General features: G+C 36.5%; 1 protein-coding gene across 4 annotated transcripts in view; it reads left to right on the top strand.

Annotated features, from left to right (window-relative positions):
* The window catches only part of CADPS2 (calcium dependent secretion activator 2), a 312175-nt gene that overhangs the window by 123962 nt on the left and 165188 nt on the right, over nt 1-23025 (top strand). For all 4 annotated transcript variants that reach the window (XR_014318177.1, XM_082768101.1, XM_082768100.1 and 1 more), the window contains exons 4-6: nt 518-598; nt 1590-1826; nt 5866-5987. Coding sequence is in view for 3 of the 4 variants with exons in the window: in XM_082768101.1 (XP_082624227.1) it covers nt 518-598; nt 1590-1826; nt 5866-5987 (440 nt within the window). In the remaining variant the exon portion in view is untranslated. The remainder of the gene's footprint in view (nt 1-517; nt 599-1589; nt 1827-5865; nt 5988-23025) is intronic.

The raw sequence follows: 23025 nt of genomic DNA, 5'->3' as shown, positions 1-23025 counted from the left end.
GAAGCTCAAAAACTGGATAGGCCTTAATCTGAGCAGCTGGACAGTATTTTGGAGAAAAGATTCATGTGATTGAAATAATATATACACAGAAGGTATAGCTGCACAGTTTTCTCTCCCTACGTCTAGTTCCAGAGGATCTCATGGCACCAAAGAGAAAAATTCCTTGCAAACATTTTCTCAGCTATTCTGTCAGTTCAGTTTTCTGCTTCATGGACAAATGTTTTCAGTGGTTATTTTCATAAGGAAATAATGCTCCTTCTATTTAAGCTGAGTATTAAAAAGTCAAGGGAATAAGGGCTACCCTTCAGAGTCTTTGACTGCTGTGGATAATGGGTGGCCCTTGCATTTCGTTCATCTTGGTAAGACTCAAAGCTACGTATTTGCTTAGTGTTTCAGAAATTTTAAGATACAAAGGTTGTTGCAAATCATTTTTCTTTTCTTTTCAACTACATTAATTGCTATAAAGTGTGTGTTTCTTACAGTTAATATTATTTATATTTTTTGTTCTCTGTGCAAGTTGGATAATGCAGATGAGCAAGCAGCCCAGATCAGACGTGAACTAGATGGACGTCTACAACTGGCTGAACAAATGGCAAGGGTAAGCGGTTGCTTTCATGTACCAAAAATGTATCTTCTTACGAGATTAAGTGGGATGATAAATAATGTGGGTTTCCACTTTCTGATTCTGACACTGAACGTCATCTGACAGCATAACAGTCTGGGAGATGCATTTCTTTCTGCTGTGGAGTACGTATGGGGTAGAGAAAGAGCAAAATTTGTTTTGAAAGGTTGTATACTGTGTAATCCTACCTTTCCTTCGTCAGCAAGTCCAGTGATGCAACAGAGAGTATATTATTTGCACATTTGGGAGGATGTATTTTGGAACTAAAGTAGATTATATTTCAGATGCAAAATGCATTATTCTGTACTTAGATATAATGTTTTTGTCTTACAGCATGCTACATATATATACTTTTAAAGTATGTATAATATAGTTTATATTTCCAGTTTAAGTCAAAGTTCAGAGTAGTTGTATTAGCACTGCAAGTAACAAAACTGAGTGAGCTTTGTAGTTCAAGTTAGTGCTAATAGAGTAAATTAAAAATTGCTTTTGTAAATTTTAGAAAGCCAAGTCTACTTTTTCTCTCTTAGAGCTCGTATCTTATTTCAGTGGACAACATTATGTCCTTCTATATTAAATATCACAAGTAGGATTGTTACAGTCCCTGGCCATTTTAGCACTCTGTTGGAATCCAGACCTAAATGTGTAAAATAATTGTGTGTAACTCTGCATTACTTTCTAAATGAATGACTTGTTATTAAAAATAAAAATAAGCAGAAGTAGAAATTTCACGTTGCGGTTGTAGTTCAGCTGTTTTATGTTAGAAGCAAGAATATGACTGACTTATTTTTTGAGCACACAATTAGCCTTCCCATTACTGTTTTCAAAGGATACAAATAGTTACATGTAGGAATTAAGACTTTTATTTTTTTTCAATATCTCTAAGTGAGAGCAAATTAATAAATTAATATGCTATATAATGCAGCATGATTTTTTTCTGCCCAACTTTTTTTTTTTTCCTTCCAAGGAAAGAAAATTCCCAAAGTTCATAACAAGAGAAATGGAAAACATGTACATAGAAGAGTTGCGGTCTTCAGTGAATTTGCTGATGGCCAATTTGGAAAGTCTTCCAGTGTCTAAAGGTGGGCCAGAATTTAAACTGCAGAAGTTAAAGCGATCACAAAATTCTGCATTCTTGGACATAGGGGACGAAAATGAGGTTCAGCTGTCAAAGTCTGATGTGGTCCTCTCCTTCACATTAGAGGTAATCATATATTTCACTGAACATTTGTTGACGGTTTAAATTATTAGAATGTTCAGAATGTCTATTTCTTTCTTTTTTTTTTTTTTTTTTTTTGTTACTAGTCCTTCCTCGGTCATTAATAAAAAATATTTTAAACTAGTAAAGTATGCATTGTCTCTTTGATAATTAGGAGTTGGAGTTTATATGAATTATGTGCTTTCCTTTTACAGCTGTAGCTACATTTCGTTCCACACAGCAATGTGGGCAGTTGAATCTCCTACACAGCTGTAAGTTTAAATGAATTCCAGAACATTAGGTACATAGGCACACTTTGGAACATAATGAGGAAACACTATGGTTGTCAAATCCTCATTTGCAGAAGTTTGCATACAAGTTGTGTTTTCTCACTGAAAGCATTTAGAGAATAAATCAAATTCCAACTTTCTTACTGTTGGTCATAATAGGCTGTTTTTTATAATTTTTTTGCATTTTCTTCAAGAGACAAACTTGTATTTACTGAGGTTATGCAGGAAGTCTGCTCTATAGGTATGCAGTCCCAATCCACATCGAGCTCAATTCACTTCAAGAGGAAGACACAAATTAGAAGACACTAGTTACTTAAACATCTGAGGAAAGCATCATTGGTCAGGTCCCATTCTGTACATGTGAATATCAGGAAATGCTGATCTCTGTCTCTAGGTAATATTACAATAAAAATGTTTCCTTGTTGCATAGTATGTATTTGTCTGTCAGAAGATGCCACATTTAAGTGCTATGCACTTGAAACAGCTTCGGTTTGTGTAAAACATTGGGTAATGTTAAGTAATAAATATTTCAGTTGTTCAGTGTTTTAAAACAAACAAAAAGCATGTATGTCTCTTAAACAATGTATATTCTTAAGTGAACAGTGCATCTGTTTTTTTCTTGTAGTGTTGAAATTTTCTGATCTAATTTTCTTTGTTATGTCAAAAAATGTTTAAATCTTTTATTTAACTGTAAAAGAGAAATTATTTATCCTGCCATATGCTACTTTAATATTACTAGCTAACAATGTAGGAGGCCAAAAAAAATTTTGGAAGAGTAGTAGGATCGATCCATCTATCATACACTAAAAAATAATAGCTCATCCAGCATGTAAAACTGGTGTAGTATAGTGCTGAAGTATACGAAATGATGAAGTAATATTATAATTCTTGTGCTGAACCCTGTGGCCCACTGTCACATGTGCTGTTTCCACCTCAAGTGGACTGCAGAGACTAGAGTGATACCACCAGTAGCAAAGAGTAGTTCTAAAGCACCTGAAAAGTACCTGTAAAAGCTTTTCAATAATATTTTTATATATTTGTCTTCAAGAAAGTTTGCTTGGTGAGGGTTGTAAAATGAAGAAAAGCTCACTCTGGGCTTCTAGAGAGAAATATTAAGTATGTACTAAAAATTATGTGATACTTGGAAGGAAAACACCAAAAGATTGAAACAGTCATGAAATGAAAAGTGACAGTAAAAGTGATTTCCAGTAAACTTGTTACTTTGAGCAGTTTGGGTCTGTTTACAACCCTGCACACCAGAAATGTTAGATAGACTGTTAAGTTTGCAGAACTTAAGTTTTTTTGGTTGTTTCTTCCATTACTGATAGAGAAAACATGGAGGTTCTTCAGGATTAATGATCTGCCTTTCATCATGGGCAAGCAAAGAATTGTGTATTCTATAGGTAGCAGTTTTTAGTAGGGGAAATTTTCATTTTAAGCATGTTGTTAACGACATAAGTTAAGTTTCTTGTCTGTGAAATATATATATGTGTCTTATTTTTGGGAAGCCAAATCTCACAGACAATAAGGGCAAAAGGAAGCAGCTGAACTGATATTCATTTAGACTGAAACATGGGATAGCTGTTCTTTTTTATGCAAATCAGAATGGGCAAGTAACAAAACCCGATTGCATTTCCTTGGAGACAGAATATTTTATTTCTGAAAAAAATGTTAGGTGATATATATACAATTTCATACTTCTTGAATAAGTACGGTTACCAGCAAAAGCCCTACTGAGAGCAGCTGCACAGGAATGAACAAGAAATCTGTAATGTTAAAACATTAGCACAAATAAACAAAAAAACACCTAATTGGGCAGGTGAAGTGTGGTATGGGTTAATTCTGCCACTGCATTTCATTGTTAAGACAGACCAGCAAATTATTATTGGTAATGTTCTAGTGAGAATGGACCTTGTGCTCTAAGACAAGAGATGCTAAAAGCGACAGTGACTATTTTTGCAAGTTGGATATTTCATCAATTAGCCTATTTGCAGAAATTTGTAAAATAAATAAAATATCAAAGCAGTAGCAGAAGACTTAATTGCTTATGTTCTTCAGCTGTTGAACTGTTTAAGAAATAGACATGTAATATTTAGAAAGCTGTTCATCAGCTAATGAGCTAGTTAATCAGCTAGTGACAGTTTCCTTCCTAATGAAATGCAGGTTTTTTTTCCATTCCTAGAATCCAGAAGTGCTAGCAAGGACAAATGTGCTGTGCAATTAAATTAGAAACTCAAGGAGAATTATCAACATAAAAAATTAATAAACATGAAGTCTGCATTCAACAAGGACATACATTTGACATGTGGAAAGACCATATAGACAGTGTTAGCCAGAAGGATCTCTTCTCAGTCTTAAAGTGATCATTGATCACTTTTATAGCTGTTTGAATTCCTGGACCACAAGCGATGGAGAAGAACAGAGATAATTACATCATTGTCCCTGAATTGCTATATTATTTATAAAGCATAATAGGCAGTATTGATAATTTATGGGCAATGTAAAAAAGTTCTAATGACTGTCAACTCACTGGAATTTTGCAAGACATCTAACAATTGCTAAGATTTGGGGAGTTTTAAAGTACAAGAGATTTTAAAACTAAGGGTGAATCTGCCTTGACACAGTTCAATAAAAGTGAACTGGCAAATATGCAAGTAGTTTGATAGCCAGGCATTTTAATGGTTGCTTGCTGACCTAAGAAATCAATTGCTTCTAATGAGACCAGAAGTAGTCATTACTTCTGTCACCTTTAAAACAATCAAACAAATACTGTGTTTTTGTTATTGCTGTTCAGATGAGGACAGCTTCTCTGCTGATTAAATGGACAAAGTTTTTCACAGTTTCTTAGGCACAAATGGGGCTGAAAAGGAAAGCAGCTTTTCTGAAGCAGGCAGGGAAACGGGACTTTCTTTTCAAATCTTCCTTGAATTAGAAACATCTGAAGTGTAAAAATTCCAGTAGATTAACACTGTGACAAACTGAAAGGCTTGTAAGAGACACAGAGCAGTTGAAGTTAGACTGTATTTGGCTCTTCTGAACGATTACCGAGTAGTTCAGAGGAGCTGAAAAACTGTGGAATTTGCCAAGCCGAGAATGTCCCCACTGAGGAAATTTCTCAGGGGACGGCTGGTAGAGGTGGCTTTTTTTTCCCCATCTCTTCCCCCCACATCTCCCTATGCACAATGACTGCACCTGCCTGCAAGAAGCGAGCTTAGAGCTCACTTCTTGTGGGTAGGTAGTGGGGGAAAAATACTGCAGCTGATAGTGGTGCTCTCTATCATGACAGAGATGAGTTTCAAGGGTTGCAGCCTCCTTGGTCACAGCACTGTGATTAAACTTCCAAGACTTCATCGGTTTGCTTGTCTAATTTAACAATCTCAGTAACCTTCTATAAATACTTATTTGGATGACTGCTTTAAAGAGACACCTCCTCGTGCATTAACATTTAGAATTATATTTAGATATTGCTCTCAAATTCAACTACTAGCATTGAAATTATGGTTGGAGTGAGTTTCTGTCCAAGTAGAAACAGAGCAAAAATTTCCATTCCTAGTGTATCTTGCTGAAAGTAGAAAAAGAAGGCAAAATTAAAACTTTTATGTCTCCAAAGATTTGAGACAATGTGGTGTTTTTTGTTTGTTTGTTTTGTTTTGTTTTGTTTTAGGTTTTCTGTGTAGCATTTAATACCACAATAGCTGTGTTATGTAATGCTTTCTGAAGTCTGAAGGATGAACTATTTGCTTTCTTCTCCTCAGATTGTTATAATGGAAGTGCAAGGTTTAAAGTCAGTTGCCCCCAATCGGATTGTCTACTGCACCATGGAAGTGGAGGGAGGTGAGAAGCTTCAGACGGACCAGGCAGAAGCTTCCAGGCCACAGTAAGCTGTTCTGCTGTCGCTGTGTACAACATCCCTTCCCTTCATATTGTGGGAGAACCTACCTGAACAGCTATACAATTTTTAGAGTTTAAGTTAGCACTATGTTACGTGAGGTGTTTTTTTCTGAGTTGTTACCTTAAATTCTTTCTAAAAAAATTTAATTATAGATAATATTTATGGTGAAGTAAGTATGAAGTGTGAGCACAGTCCAAAAAAATACCACTGAATGTATGTGTGAGGAAGGGAGTTGGATGGAGGCTGCAGAATTGTATCCTCTGAAAACACAAACCTTTTGAAAGACGTTAGCCTGAGGTGATTTTATGTATTCTAGGTTAATGTGCAGGTGGCCTTGTGGAGTGTAACTTGTACAATTGGTGGAAAATCAATACTCAGTAATCAATCTTGACAAAGCTTACTCACCTGCTGAGCCTATTTCATTTTAAATTATAGGATCCACTTCTTCCAATTAATTTTTGAGGGAGGCAGTCAGCAAACTGACTTGGAGGGGAAAACATCATGCCATCTGTAGTTGAACCAGTCAGTGTGGCATAGAGGAAGAAAATTAGGTGTGTTTTTTTGTTGATTTGTTTGACCTACGCGCTGACTTCAGACACTTTTCTCTCTGTTAAAATGTCATTTGGAATCTTTCGTAGATAACTTTCCAGACAGTGTGTTGGGGTTTTACTGGCACCATAGTGTGCCTTGTGAAAAACAATTTAGAAATTGCAGTTGTTACAGTATCTGAGAAAGCAGCTTAAACTGAATTGGGATGATAGCTTCTATTCCATTCAGACCACAAATACGGATTTGTGATAGGCAAAATTATAAGCACAGCATTTATGTGCATCTTCTGGGTCTGTGGAGAAAAGAAGTAGAAGGAGATATTATTTGGTAGACTTTCTCCTAGCTGTAGAGTTGCAGCAAATTTCCCAGACAAGCAAACCAGAAGCCTGCTATAGTAACATATTCAGATGAGCTTTGCAGAACTCCAAGGAGGTGGAACAAGATGTAAAATACAGTTGATACACTCCCTGGCTTCTCCAGCTCAGTCATACCATTTCCATGTGGTACGTGTGGAACTTCTAAAAGAAATGGCAATGTAAAAGACATACGGATATATGGGTTGAAGCAAGGTCATGAGTGTGTATGCAGCATCCCTTGCTCATTTGTTGACCTGTTGGGGCATTCTCTGGTGGCTCGGGGGCCCATGTGAGCTGCATGGATTTGTCATGGAGAGTGCATCTCCAAACTATGCTTCTCTTCAAACTCAGAGTTGTTCTTGTGCTCTTCCCTACAATGAGTACATATAACATTTGCCTACTGTCACAGTCAAGATTACCTTTTCTTCTGAAAGTGCCCGTCTTTTTTTCCTCACCCTTGAACTTGTCAGCTTTTGTTTTAAAGGCTTCATTAACCTCTGGTGTCATTGGTGTGGGTCTTCAGACTTCCCTAAATCAGCTAGAATATAAAGATCCTTGAGTCTCAGGCAAAGTCATTCTATTTCCAGAAAACAGTTTTGTAGATGTTAAGAATTTTGTTTTTCTCAAGCTATTTCCAGATACAGTGGACAAACTATGTCAGGGAAGGTTCATGATCAGTTCATGGTCGACTTATTACATATTAGGGCTGCAGGTAAAGGTGAAGGTTGTAAAGCCAATCAGAAAGTCTATTTTGTGCATAAGATACCTCCCCTAAAAGTTAACAACTAAGTCAAAGTAGAAACTTTATCAAAAGGAAGTTCCAGAATAGATGGAATCAATATGAGATCAACTGGAGAGTTTGTAGGAAAGGTGGTAAGGTTGGGACCTGCTCTGAGCTTGTAAACTGTTTTAGAGGATTTCAGGCTCAATATGTAGGAGTTGAATATGTATGAGTATTTGAATACAGAAGAATACAGAATTTATTTGCACTTGAATACAGGAGACAGGTCATAGGCTATTCCATAAGTGCTGTTGTATGAAGAAGTTTCATATAGATTTTTATGGAAAAAAATGCGTCTTTAGGAAGTGGAGAATCGTGAGATGCCCTGAACTGTTCACTGGAAGAGCAGGAATGGGAGTTACTTGTGCTATTGACCTGTTATCCTACAAAATAGTTTGACTTGAAAGGCCACAGCTGATAGAACTCTTAGAATAGCATAAGAACCAGATAGATTTTGAGTCATACTGTTTTTCATTGCAGGCAAGCATAATTATGAGACTCTGGCATACAGTATGCTTATGAGCATACAGGGAGATGTAGTTTTTGAGCATATATTGAGATGTAGTTTGAGGCAATACAAGAGGATATTAAATTAGGCAAGCATGAAATTAGCAAATTATGGGCAAACAGTAAAGAAGATGGAGGAAGCTGCCTATGGAATTGGAGGTCCTTTATTCCACAGTTTCATTTTTTAGTTACAGCCAAACAAGGTTTACTTGACAGCAGCCATATTGCTTTTTTTGTTGGTGGCAAAGGGAACTAAGAGTGTTGGCAGAGATTAATCACAAAATTGCTCAGGTGAGAGAGAGCCTGGAAAATATTGTTATAGGTAGGGAGGGGTCCCAAGTTTCAGAAGGTGCCTTTTTCCTCTAACACAGACCATTTCCAGTCCTTCTTTCTTCCCTTTATGTCCAACATATCCCTCATCTTAAGCAGTTACCTACCTCCACTTTCCCACCTGCTTCTTCCAGCACTCATCACGGTTCTCTGGTAGGGATGTGCTGGGGGGGTGGGAAGGGACGGACGAAGGGTTGGATGTTCTCCTGCAAGTAGGAGGGATGGGAAGAGGTGGAAACTGAAGCAATTTTCTGCTCCTGTTGGTGTTAGTAACGTCATTGCTTCCGCCTTCTTTTCCCCTTAGTCCTCTGACAGCAATGGGGAAAGTTGCTTAAGTATAGTCCAGTGACCAGCTGGGCCAGAAGAGCCAATCTGTCTCGTTTCTGATGCAGAAATATGAAGCTGTCTGCTGCCCTAGGGTACTGCCTATCTTGCCTGCTGCTGGAGCTGGCTCCTTACTGGGATAATTTTCAGTACTGTCATTCTGATATAAAGGAAAATAATCAGCGAGGCTGGAGGAGAAAACACAAAACTCAGTGTAAAAAGAAACTGAGAATTGAGAAGAGCTGTAGTTCATCTTGGCTCTTCAGATCACAAGCAGTAACATATTTGCACTGACAGATCCCAGATAAAGGAGAACATAACTTCAGATTTTATATAGTATGTGCAGCCAGAAAAGGGTAGCAAAGCTCTTGTACTAAGAGTAGAATGAAACGGTGATGGACAATGAATTTTTCACCAGCCTGGTGAGACTGCTGGCAAGAGCTACGAGTCATTTGCTTGTCACAGGCATTTTCTGTAGTTGCTTTATAGTTTTGAACTGGTAGATACATTTGTGAAGAGAAGCAGTGTAAAGAAGTATTTATGCCTGTGGTTTTTTTTTATTTTCTTTTTTTTTTTTTTTTTCTCTCTCTCTCTCTTTTTTTTTTTTTTTCATTTGTAAAATATCAGTGTACAAACAGCAATGCTACTAGTCAGAAGTTTTGACAGGGAAAAGGAGAAAACTGAGTGCTCAGACAAGTGCTTCAAAATGGAGTACAAACCAATGTGACCTCAGAGTGGAGATTAATAGAAGCATGATTCAAGTAGAGACTGAATTGAAGATTTATCTGCTATTCCAAAATGCTGAATATTTCACTCAATGATTTTTTATAGTATGTATTTAAGTATTCTTCTAAATCCTTGAATGCTTCCATGAGAGTAATAAGGAAATTAGAAAAAATGTTTGCTCTTCAAGGCGAAAGACTTAGTCTGAGTCCCAGAGAAAAGAGCATGGTTTTATCCTAAAACTTTATCAGTTTATCAGTAAGAAATATTTTCTGGTTTCTTATTGCTTTTAATTCCTGCCTGCTTTCTGTCTCATTGAAAAATAAATTGTGAGTTTGTATTAAAGTGCTTCATACAATTATTTTCTTCTTTAACAAGCTAAATGAAGCTGATTATATATATGTTACTGAGTAGTTAATGGTCATTCTAAAATGCAAATGCTATAAAACAATATAGTTAGACTGAGCTTAAGTCTTGGACAATTTTACAAACCAGTTACACAGCTTCACATGCAAACTGTATAAAAAATTTATTACTGCCTGTGAAATGCTTCTTCATTCCTCCCAACTGCTTCCTGCCTTTTAGCCCTGCTGAAAATCCTTCCAACATAGACTGTGACCTTTTCTGCCAGAGATCAGTAGCAGAGCCTTTAGAGGACCCCCCTCAGCTGTAGGATGCTTTGCATAACTTTGTTGCTGTGGCGCCCCAGGGGACATCTTGCAAAACCCAGTGCTAATTTCATTTTTCAAATGTTACTGATGTGGCTTAGTTTTTAGTCATGTGGAGTCTGGTGTCCACATGTTTTCTTATCATTGATTTTATTCATTCTGAATATTAAATAATGTGGTGTCTTGAAAGTGTTGTCTTTTGGATGTGTATGGTCATGCCTAAAGATAAAAAGTTAGGAACATGCTATGTTTTATCACTGCAGGTGATATTCTGCTGTCAGATATTTATGAAATAGAAAAAGATAATATCTTACATGTTGAGAAATTTTGATGCAATCAGCTTATTCTTCATGTAAACAAGACAAATGAGATGACCATATTTTGCTGCCAGTAACTGCATAACCTTGTAAAAATGTCTATTGTATTAGAAGGGAAGAATGTGAAGAATGCATGATTAAATATCTGACCAAAGGAGGCAGAGAACCACAGTCAAGATGGCACAAATAAAATAAATGCTGCTCACTTTATTTTTATGCAATATTTACCATCATTAATTCAATAAATTATTTGAAGTATGACAGTACTTACAGACACATAATCAAAGATTATTTGGCAAAGATTACATAGAAGTGTTTAAAAACAAGCAAACTACAACAGCAACAAAAAAAGAAAAAAATACTCTTAACTTCTAAAATGTAGAACTTCCTAGAATGACAAGGTTGCTCATGAAAAAAAAAAAAAAAAGTTTGATAATGTGGCTTAAGATGAAGTCTCTGAGGAGGAAAGAGTAGGCATCATTTATAATCTGTGACAATCATGTTTGAAGCATCAGTTAGTTTTGTTTCTTTATCATAGCCCCTGCAACTTTCTAATTTTTATTATTGATTAAGAGAAACAAAGACATGACTATGTTGGTAACCAACTTGTGGTTGCATGACATAGATATACGGTATTTAAGGAAAAGGGAAGGTACACTTTTTTTTCATCTGCTGTTTGTCTGTGCCTAATGCAACTGCATAAATATGATTAGATTTCATCAGTAATACTTTAATTATACTGTTATTGGTACTGTTCAGCAATCATTCCATATATTATTTATAGATGTAGTAATACATGGTCTTGCTTTTGCACTGGAGGAATAATAAAATGAAACAGTTGTTTCTGTGAATGAAACAGCCTCATATTGTTTTGGGTCTGGAGTATAAAACTAGAGACTAAATATAGGAAGAGAAAATGGAGAGAAACACAAGTATTTACTAATCAGAGAGGCAGTAATCATAATGCTCTTCTGTTTTTTTTTTCTGGTTTTCTGTTTTGTTTGTTTGTTTGTTTGTTTGTTTTTAATGAGTATCTTTGCACATGGAATTTTTACAGAGGGGTGATGAGATTGTGGTTTCATAGTTCCTGATCTAACTGTGCTTACCTTGTTGTTCATATGCTTTGTGTTATACCTTCTGAGGATAAATTGTCTTTAGGATTTAGCTGCTTAAACTGTCTTTTACTTGATGGATTTCAACTGTACTTTTGACTATTACCTCTGGAAGTTGTTTGTTTGTTTGTTTGTTTTTGGTTTTGTTTTGTTTTGTTTTGTTTTTTAGTTACAGATAAGTGCAGTAAAATCCAAAGCTCATTTTGCAGAGGATAACAAAACGGAATTATTCAGTATAATTTGGCATCCAAACTTTTCCTCTTTAAAACATAAGTGCATCTTACACATCATTTGCAAAAATGAGTCTGTGTATGAGAGGCTCTCTGTGTTAATAGTAAGATTATTTCAAAGGCTAAATCATGAGACACATAATTTCTAATTATGTTGACGTGGACAATGTAGAAAACTTGGCTAAGTTGAGCGTGATCTTTTAGTAAATATGGAATTTTAGGGAAGCCAAAAGGTTAAAGATCATGACAGAAAACAAGGTGTATCTGCTTTCATAAGCCATGGCTGAATGAGTTGCATACTGATTCTTATAATTTGCTCAAAGATTCATCCTTGTATCTTTAAAGGATAAATTCCATCATGGATTTCATCTTGTCATATGTCAGTAAGTCTTTCTTCTTTGGATTGTCACGATTGGAGCAATTCACAAAATAGGATGGAAGAAATTACCTTATAAAAAATTGGGTGCTATGATTAAATACCATCTATAACTGTCCCGTATCCAACAGTGAAGAGGAAAAACAAAATTGCCAATAGGAAATTATGTGATGTTTTCTTGGTTCTGCAAGGGAAAAAATGGGAGAGAAAAATGCACATTTATCCCAGCCTGTGTTCTGGATTAATGATGGAAGAGTTTCACAAAAGGAATATGGATTCAGCTGAAAATTTACATGACAATTTTATCCAGTTATTCTTGATACCTGATCAATTGCTTGCTCCTTTTAAGAAAGGAAATAATACCTAATCAGCTCAAGTATAAAAAGCGGTATGATATCTATAAGAAAAAGAGAAGGGGTTTCTAAAAAATTTCTGTACTATGTTCTACCATTGATTATTATTTTACATTGTCTAATCAATTTTCTCCTCGCTTGTTACAGAGGAATAGGAATTTTCTACGGGCTTTTAGTCTTAAAAGATATTTTAAACTCGGCTGGATAATAACTTGAGCAACATGATCTAATTGGCCTTGTGCTGAGCGAAGCTTGAACTAGATGACCTCCAGAGGTTCCTTCCAGCCTAAATGTTGCTGTGATTCTATGATTAACCCTCAAAATATTTTCTTGTAATCCTGTTTATCTAAGGGACTTGAGAAAATCCCTGTTATTAGAAGCGAATATTCACAGATCTGGCACAACAAGTGTGGTGTGGAATAAATTGGGATGAGAGGAGGAAGGAGGTAATTAAAGATGTTTGTAATCTCTACTCCATTTGGATAGCTAGCAATAAACATAATCCTTTTGCCACCAGGCCACATCCTTTAATTTTCTTCTCAGTCTTTTGATTGTTCTGGCTAAATCCTGGTTGTTGTTCTGCTTCTGCGTGCTGAGCATGCTAATAAGAGACTGAAAGCAACCAGTATTTCTGTCCCAGTGTGACATCTGCACCTCTGTCTTTGGTGCACTGCTTTGTGCTGCAGCACTGACCCCAGATAGAAAGCCTGGGATGAGGGTATCATGAATAGGTGCTCCACGTAGAGTGAGGATGCCTTTTTTTTTTTTATTTAAATCCCAAACCTCTTCTCAGATTCCATTTAGATTATGGCTTTTAGACAAAAACTGACACTTTTTTTTTGGGGGGGGGGGGAGGCAAAAATCTAACAAATCCAAGTGCTTGGTAGAATATCAACATCTACTCAAGCATAGCATCATGACTATAATGAGCTTATTTTTGGGATGACTGTCTCCTTTTAAAATGTGAAAAATGCCTTGCAAACCCAATATCATTTTAATGTTCTATTTTGTAGTGCATTTTGGGAACCTTGGGATTTGAAGATGCATGTCCTGCTGTTATCACCTTCACAATAACAATTATGGTTTGGAGAAAGACAGTTTACTTGCTGCTTAATGAACATGATATATCTGTTTCTAACCTTGTTCCCACCTGATCCACAGCAAATGTGACTAATATTTTACAGACAGGCATAAGCTTTCTCTAGCATTGCACTGAAGCATCCATAGATGCTTTAAACTGGAAGGCATTTATCTGTGAATACTGTGGTATTGAGCCAAAGACAATTAAGTCCTGCTTAGAAGAAAAATACAATGGATCAGGCTAAGCATCATACTAACATGGCTTTTTCAGCCTGGAGAAAAGGAGACTCAGGGGCGACCTTATTGCTCTCTACAAGTACCTTAAAGGAGGCTGTATCGAGGTGGGGGTTGGTCTGTTCTCCCACATGCCTGGTGACAGGACAAGGGGGAATGGGCTTAAGTTGCACCAGGGGAGTTTTAGGTTGGATGTTAGGAAGAACTTCTCTACTGAGAGGGTTGTTAGACATTGGAACGGGCTGCCCAGGGAAGTGGTGGAGTCACCATCCCTGGAGGTCTTTAAAAGACGTTTAGATGTAGAGCTTAGGGATATGGTTTAGTGGAGGACTGTTAGTGTTAGGTCAGAGGTTGGACTCAATGATCTTGAGGTCTCTTCCAACCTAGAAATTCTGTGATTCTGTGAACATAACTACATGGTCTCAGGCTGAGTCAAAGCAAAAGCAAAGTCAGCTTACATCTGCCTGCAAGTATCACATGGAGGGATGGAGTTGTGTCAAAAAAAATAAAAAAGTAGGGGAGGAACTTCAAAATTGCTTCAAAATTGTACTGTAAATTCTAGTAATCTCCTGGAATACTCTGGTAGAGTAGATTTGAAGTTTGACATTTGGTCATCTTTCCCTGCCTCATCTCTGGAAAATTGAATTACTGGAATATCTTCTGGGAAGTCATCGGTGTGAAAACAGTTCCTTTGGATTTTTGTAAACTTTGATATGATCAGAATTTCCCATTTTACATTCTCAAAATATGCCTTTTTCTATTTGTGTTTGAAATGACATTTCAAAAATTTGCTTTTATTCATTGCAAGCTATCTACTAGGGGTATGTTGGAAATAATTTCTAAACATTTGACCAATTGCAGTGTTAGAATTGGAACAGATTGTATGTTTTTCTTCAGTTTTGGTTTGTTGTTTTGGGTGAAGAGAAAGTTAAAGAAAAGGAATTTAAAGAAAGAAGTTTAGAAGTTTGCTTTTTATCCCCATTCAATTTAAGAATACTTTGTATATCTCAAACCTTCAAGACGGAGAACATTTTTTTCACCCCAATTTGAGAAGACTCTTCTTTCCTGTCCCTGTGCTAGCATGTGCATGGATTCTCAGAGGTAATGGTGTCAAGAACTCTAATACTTTGAGAACGCAAAGTAGTCCACTGAGCAGACGTAGAAAGAAAATTTATAGATCTTGAAATTTCTAAGTAACTACTTAGCATGTAAGGTGTGAGTCTACAGGTTAATGTGCCTACTTGAAAGTAGTGCCAGCAGATTGAGAGTAGGAGGACAGCAGAAACAGAGGTAGAACAATGTGGACGGCAGATAAGAACAGAAGGAAGCAGAAAGAGAAGTAAAAAAGGCTTCAGAATAAAAGATATGTGGTGTCACACCAGATGGAATACTGGTGTATTTTCTTATTTGATTCCTAGGTCTTCCTTGATAGATTGTGCAGGCTCAGATAGGTCAGTCTATTTTGTGATTTGTTTTCCCACATCTTTATACTATGATGACAATATCTATCTGCTTCATCAAAGTACTGTCAGTGTATCAACATTTGTGCACCATTTTGAAGGTTTAAAGTGTCACACAAATACTAAAGAATATTAAAAAAAATAAGGGTTTGCAACTTTTAGCAGCGTTGTGATGGATCCATAATTTGCTGTTTCAAGACAAAAGTAAAGTAAATATCCATATAGAAACTTTGAGAACAAACGGGCATGCTTTGCTTTTGTGTCCATCACCAGCCCCTAGCTGGTTTAGAAACTCACTGAGAGACAAGAGCTAATGCCTCTCATGAATTCATCTCACCAATATGCATCAATCATTCCCAGTACCCAGCAGTGTGTCAGTCTTGTTGCATACCCTTGAAAATCTTCACTCTGACTTGTCTTGGTTGCCTGTGCTGAAAGTGAGATGGAAAAGCAAGACTGAGTAATAATTTATTCATAGTTTGATGTTTGTGATAAAAATAATTGTTGTAATAGCATTCTGTAAATAGTGTTAGAGCGCACTGTTTCCATTTTTCAGTGTAGAAGGAAGGCTTAAGTGAGTGCTTTTACTTTGTTGCTTATTATACATTGAGCTTGTCTCTGGTTTTCTTTTCTGTTATGTATTAGACAATTTGTCACTTTAAAGAAAAAATATGACAATTTTGTCATTTTACTTTTTGCAGGTAAATTTTTAAATGTTTAATGTTTAAAAGAAATATGTGATATCAAGTGTTTAGCTTATTAGCTCTGTGATAAATTCTTAGTAATTTTTTAATTCCCTTATTTAAAACAGTTATTATTTTTACCAAAAAAAAAAAAAAATCCCAGATGATCAGATTGTTCTCTCTCTCTCTCTCTTTTTTTTTTTTTTTTTTTTTTTTTACTTTTGTGATACTCTAGTTGTGTAGAGGTGGCTTACAGTATAGCATATTCATAATAAACAACATATCCTTGCTGTTGCCAAAATAAGGACCTTTCAGCTCTTCAAAGCAGAGTTTCAGAGGGGGGTTTTCAATGTTTTGTGATGAAATCAGCCTAAAAGCCTTTAGTCTTTCTGCTGAATCCTTAGAAAAAAAATAAAATAAAATCAGTCTTTGTCAAGGACTGTACAAGGTGGTGACTGGACAGTGCATTCAGAAATCACATTCCAAGCTACTTAGAACAGCGTGTGCAGGTGTTGAACACCCAACTTTTCTATAGGGCAAGCAGTAGAGAGGTGGCTTGTTGGACTGGGTTTCAAACAGCTAGTGTGCTCACCCAGAAGTTCCCAAAATAGATATGCAAAAAGTTGAAGAGTGGAGGGATATACCTGAGGAATGTTCTTTGCAAATACAGGGTACACTGGGGCATCTTCATCTTTAGGTCAAAGAGTTGTCCAAACACTTCCTGAACCTCTCTGTCACAGGAGAGCTGCTGTTGCCATCCTAAAAGGATTTTTGCTGCTCCGTGGGGGGCAGTGTTCTCCCAGCAGTGGCTCCATTTCTGTCCTGCCTCCATACAGAGTCTGCCTGTTGGTAGTAACAGCACCCACCTTACCTGGACACTAGAAAGTGAATTTTGGAAGTGGTGGCTGCTGCTGGAGGAAGAGTCAGGGAGGAAGTACTTCTGTCTTTCTAAAACCAGAAAGAACCTGTTACTACTCCAAGGAACAGGAGAGGTCCAGCCAATGTGGGTAGGGTGGTAAAGGTTGGACTTGCATACTGGACACACTGAAGTTAGACTGTTTTTCTGGTATAGGCATATATGTGGAAATACCTTAAAACTTGTTTAAAGGGATGTGTGTAGAACCTTGTTTAGGTGAAATCAAAGATAACACTTAAAGGCATGTGACTTTCCAAACTGAGACCAAAATGTCTTTTTTTTTTCCCCTGTATTTCCCTTTCCTTCTGTCATCCATCTCTCTCCAGAACAAGTTATTTTTCTCATATCCATATTTTATAGTTTTAGGATGATTTTAATGGGAACCTCAGGGTTAAACCATTGCAGGAGTAGTGCTCCTTCATGAGCTGACAGCTTTAAGAGCATTTATAGAATGTATCACAGTTTCTCTAGTGGGGATTGTAAAACAATGTAGTTCTCAACAAGATTTTTCAATAAAATTGTGGAATAACAGTAACACAGGGAAGAACAGACTCAAGACATGTAAAAGATTAGTTATGTACAATACTTGGCAAATCCTGTGGATTATTTTGCCTGAACATGAGGGTCATTTGAGCCTGTACTGTAAAAAAGACATTGTGGTTTGTTTAGAACCTGCTTAATGCATTGCCTTTCAGCTGCAACTTAATGTGCTGACTCTGATGCTGAAACTTATGCTCCTTGCACTTCCATCAAAATAAATGAGTAATTCTCAAGTAAAGAAATAAGAACACATAGATTATTTTTTTCCAAAAAATCACATCATAGGAATTACAGAATGGTAAAAATATACAAACTCTTCTCCTTGTGGTTTCAAATGTGGACTTGAAATCCCACTGATGTAAAGAAGAATATATACATATATATACAGCGATAAAAACAATCATTGTGTTGCATATAAGGAATATTCATTACTGTATTAAATCCTTGATGCTATATAATAAGGTTCTGCCAGTTGTGCAGTAACATTTCAAAGTCCTTCTTCAAAAACTTCCATGAAAAAGAGACACTGGAATGTTTGTGTAATATTCTAATCTGTGTGAAAGATAAATAAACCTGTTGTTGGGTTATATGAGACAGCTGTTAGCATTAAAGCCATGATTTCTAGTGTAGCATCCTAGTGTCAGTCATTGCCAAATAGATTGGTATTTCTGTGCTGATAAGAGAGAAGGAAATCTGTACAATATTTGTCCAATTTTCAGTGTCAAAGAAGAACAAGCAGCAATTAGTACCAACTAATATTCTCGTTGGGACTCTCATTTAAAAAAAAGAGGGATCAGATAAGTATGGATTTAACTCTATTTTTATTTGGCTGAATGGATCCTCCTCATCAAATTAAAGATTTATTGTCAGATTGCTGCGGGGTGACTTGCAGTGCTGGCACAGCTGCCTCTTTGCTCCCTCACATTTTTTCTCTCCCTCACTGTATATATGCAGTTGCAGCTGGTGCAGCACAGGAATTCCACATTCGCATGAATAACAGAATACCACTAATATTCACAGAATATTTTCTAACAACGGAATAGTTGTCAGACCTGAATTTAAGGTGTTGTGATCTAGATTAAAGTATCAGTGCAGTCAGATGTGCCAGGGAGGTGCTGGGGGTTTCCGTTCCATCTTTCTGTTTCCGGACCTTTTGGCTCACCACTTAAACTGTGAGTACAGTTTCTGACCTGAAGATTATGGATACCTATTTTTCTACACCTATGGTATGTTTCCAGACAATACAGAAACAACCAAACTGATATAGATTCTTGAAGCAGTAGAGATATGGGCATGTTTGGAAGACCTGGATATTGTAATTCCAGCTCCAAGACTGCACAGAGGAAGTGCTGGCAGATCTCCACTGCCCCATGGAGCAGTGTGCTGCTGACAAACTAGCTTCAGTGGGTTGTCTTGCTCATTCTAACTCAGTAGCACGTCACTCTATAGATAGGGAATAAAAGAGCTGCTCAAGAAGATGTCGCAATGAGATTTAATGAAGGATGAAGAAATATTTTGAGGTAGATTTATGCAGTAGGATTAAACCATGAATCAAACCTGAAAAGGAGGCACCAAGGAGACCGTGCTCTGATTTTGGTTTCAAATGGGCAAAAGGAGGTGAATTCTTAATTGCTGAGGAAATCAGTTCCTGGTGGTGCAAAATTCTTTATATTTGATGCTTTGTCAGTAAGAAAATGTTCCAATAAATAGTGCTAAAACAATTTTTCTAGATGTTTGCCTAGAATAATAAATTTTATAACATTCACTCCTGTGTAAGGCTGGAGATTTAAGGTCTCATAAAGAAAAGTTTTGACTAACAGAGACTGTGATTAGAGTGGAAAACCTGAGATAAATTTGCTGCTATTTCCAATATACAGAATGTGCTCTGAGATGAAGTAGAAAAATAAATTTGCTTAGAGTGGGTTCTGTGACACAGTGATAAGTCTTCACTGAAATAAACATCCAGCACCTTGCTGGGTGTGGGATTATCTAGGCTACTTTTGTAGTGAAAGGCAATGAACTTTGATAAAGGGCTCTGGCACTAATTATGTTATCTGCCCCATGTAGCTCTGATACCAGCAATGAAAAGAATGTGATCATCATTAAAGATGATCAATCAAATAATTTAAATGACTACGGAAAAGAGAATAAGTAAGTGAAACAGAAAAAATGATGAATACAAAGGAAAATAATGTAGCAAAATCAGAGCCTGAAGAGGTAGGGTTTTTTTTAGCCTTATAGTTGGTGGTTTTTAGAAGTCTAAAATATTGTCAACATGCTGCATTTAGTGCTGAAATTATTGCATCTTCTGTTTTTTTTTTTTTTTTTTGTTTTGTTTTGTTTTCAAGATTTAAAAACAAAACAAAAACAAAGAGCAGACAATAATGGGAATGTTTGTAACTTAATATGAATACCAATGAGATCCATACTGGCACTGTTTGACAAAAGTTTTATCAGACACTTCCCATGTCACATCTAGCCCCAAAATCATGCACATTACCAAAAATCATTGGACAGATGGCTTCTCTGAATCTGTGAAAGTGGCTAATTTGCTGTTACCATCACTTACTCATATTTGGTAGCTAAAGTAAATGCTAGTATAAATATAAAAGCATTATATTTTTCTATTGCATTAAGAATAATTAAAAAAAATATTAAATATGTAGGTCTTATTAGAAATAACAATTTCAGAAATTAGGTAGATTAATTTGCCTGTATGTCTTATCACTCTTCTACAGTTCAGCACCTGCATAATTGAACAAGCTTTAAAGAAGTCATCTGCAAAATAATTTGTCTCAAATGAGATCAAAACGGCACATTCAATTTCCGTCTTTTCTGTTTTCACAGAAAGCCAGGCTGGAACATACAAGCTTACCTTCTCCTCTGTATGAAAATTTAAGTCAACTGCAGGATTTATTTTTTTACAGGAAATGTTTTGCTGTTGTTGCAATTGAAAAGTAAAATACGAAGAAAAACGCTTTTGTTCATCCTGTGCTTAAATTCTGAGGACGTATTGTTGGTTCTTATTGAAAAGGTTTTAAAGGTACTAAATTAAGCAACTGATAAGTTATTCACACAAATTACAATGTCCTTCTCCAGGAAGACATCAGGGTGCAACCCTTACCTTAAAAGAAAAATAACTATTTACCTTCCTGTACCTTGTGGCTTGCCTTTAAAGGAAATGTTCCATGACAGCAACTCCAGTGAGATGAAGCAGAAGTGAGAACAGGAAAATTTAATGTTTCAATTGTTATCAATAAACATATTTGGTAGAATACAAATGTGTTTTGGAAGAAAAATGTTAAATTTTTGAAAAACCAAGTGGATATGGTTATATTAGCACATAGGATCTATAAATTGAAACCAGAAATTTCAGTAATGGTGATCAAGATTCAGATCATGGTAATTACAGTTTAGATATTAATTCCATGAATTATTAAGAACTAATAACTCCTAACCCATTCTTCACCATAAAACTTAACAGCTCCTTTCACTGATATATAGTTACGGAATAAATAGCTAAAAATATGGAAAAAGTCAAAAGAATTTTACAGTAGAAATTTCAAGTCATTCAGTAAATTCATATTTATTGTCTTGGAAGGCTATGGAAGGCTATATTTATGGTCTTGGTGTTATATAATATTGAAGCAATTTACCTGCACAGTTCTTAGTCATGGATAATGATAGGACAGTAGCTTCTCTGTAGTTACTGTTTGCAAATACATTATAGGGTAATTTTAAGATGGTCTGTACACTGAAAATCTGATAGCTCTTTTTAGCCTTTCAGGTATAGAAGCTGGAAGCATGATATTCTATTTTAATGGAACTTGGTTAAAATGAAGTACTTAATAAAGAGTAAAAATAGCATGATAAGATATAAAAGAAAATAAGCGGGGGGTGGGGAGGGGGGGGGAAGTGTTCAAAGCTGTCAGATCTTGAGTACCAGGATTATTTAATTTCAGAACAGTTTAGTGTATTGAAAAATAGGCTAGCTTATGTAGGCAGACATATTTTACTCACTCCATCCCTTATTTTGGATCACCATAAGTAGATGTTGAGTACCTCATATCTTACTATGTTCACAGCACGAACTTGAATCTCTTATCCCCATTCTTATTCTTGGAAGAAACAGGCTAAAATGTTAACACTTGTATTTTGGGTGCTTTCTCCCAAGTTCTGAGTTCAAATGGTATGAAAAAGGATACTTCGGCAAAGCTCCAACCAAACAGTGTTTGGGTCCTCGTAATCCACAGGGAATCATAAGGGAGATGAGCTATGAGCCTCGTATAAGTTTTCTGTGATATTGGCAGTCGAGATGTATATCACATCCCTACAAGTAAGCCATAAGGCTAAAGAAAACAATCTTGGAATTGCCTTTTCCAACGGAACATGATTCCTCACTTGCTTGTTCTTGAGGAATGCTGTTCAAGTCTAGGCAGCAGAAGTCTGTGACCACCTGCTTTATCAGGTAACTCACTTCCAAAGACAGGGTCATAAGAAGCTACGAGATTTAGCTGAAGTCCTGATCAGCAAAGAGCATGGAGATTAGTGCATGGAATATTTCCACCATGAACACTAAGCTTTGGGAATTGATCCAGACCATTGCTTTTCAGGCAAGGGCTTCCATTCCCTGTTAAAGACGTAAAAAGGTATGGGAAAAGGGTGTCAGTCAAAGACAGTGATCATATCTCATGTTAAAGATGATGATTCTTCTGATTTCTTTACTTTTGTCTGTGAGCTAATAGTAGCACTAAATCTTTGTAGAGAAGCTCGTTTTGTTTTGTTTTGTTTTGTTTTTAATAGCAAAGAGTTTGTCCTAATTATTTGAGTGGTCCTATCCATTGCAGTGTGCACAGTTCCAGGCTTCTGGGAACTCAGAGACAAATACATCCTGGTGTCCCCTCTCCTGAGAGTGCAGCTAACAACGTGTTTAGATCGTGTTTGAGATTGCAATGCAGTATTCTTCCTGGGTAGTGGGATCTGGGGGGAGACTGAAGATAAGAGAATTGCATCTTTTATGAAAGTGCTTTCTCCTTGGAAATCTCATTTCTGTATTGTGACAAAACCTAACCCCTGGGACTGCCTCTGGGAAGAGCAGCAATGCTAGGCATTATCTTGTCCTGCCAGTACAGCATCTATCATCAATCACAAAACAGGTTTTCTCCCTCTGAGGAAGGTAATTTCTTGACAGAGTCCCTGTTTCAATTTTTCAATTAGTGCTTTGGCTGAGGCTAAGGCTACGTCCACCACAGACACAGAGACACAGAGAGAGAGCATCTGTCTAACCCAGGCAAAGCAAAGACAGAATAGAACAGGAGATTTGGTAAACTTTCAGCAAACCTCACGTCTGTAGTTTAGCTACCTGTTCAGCCACACTGCTTTATGCAGAAACACCACTTTCTTAAGACTTTTTGGTTTCTGTTACATATTACTTTCTAGGTTTTGTCTTGAAATCTGTAATTCATGTTAGTTGAAAGATTCTCT

This window comes from Aythya marila, assembly GCF_965140915.1.
Source record: "Aythya marila genome assembly, chromosome: 1".
NCBI classification, from domain to species: Eukaryota; Metazoa; Chordata; class Aves; order Anseriformes; family Anatidae; genus Aythya; species Aythya marila.
The sequence above is the reverse complement of the archived record's forward strand: the minus strand, read 5'-3'. Positions and strand labels throughout refer to the sequence as shown.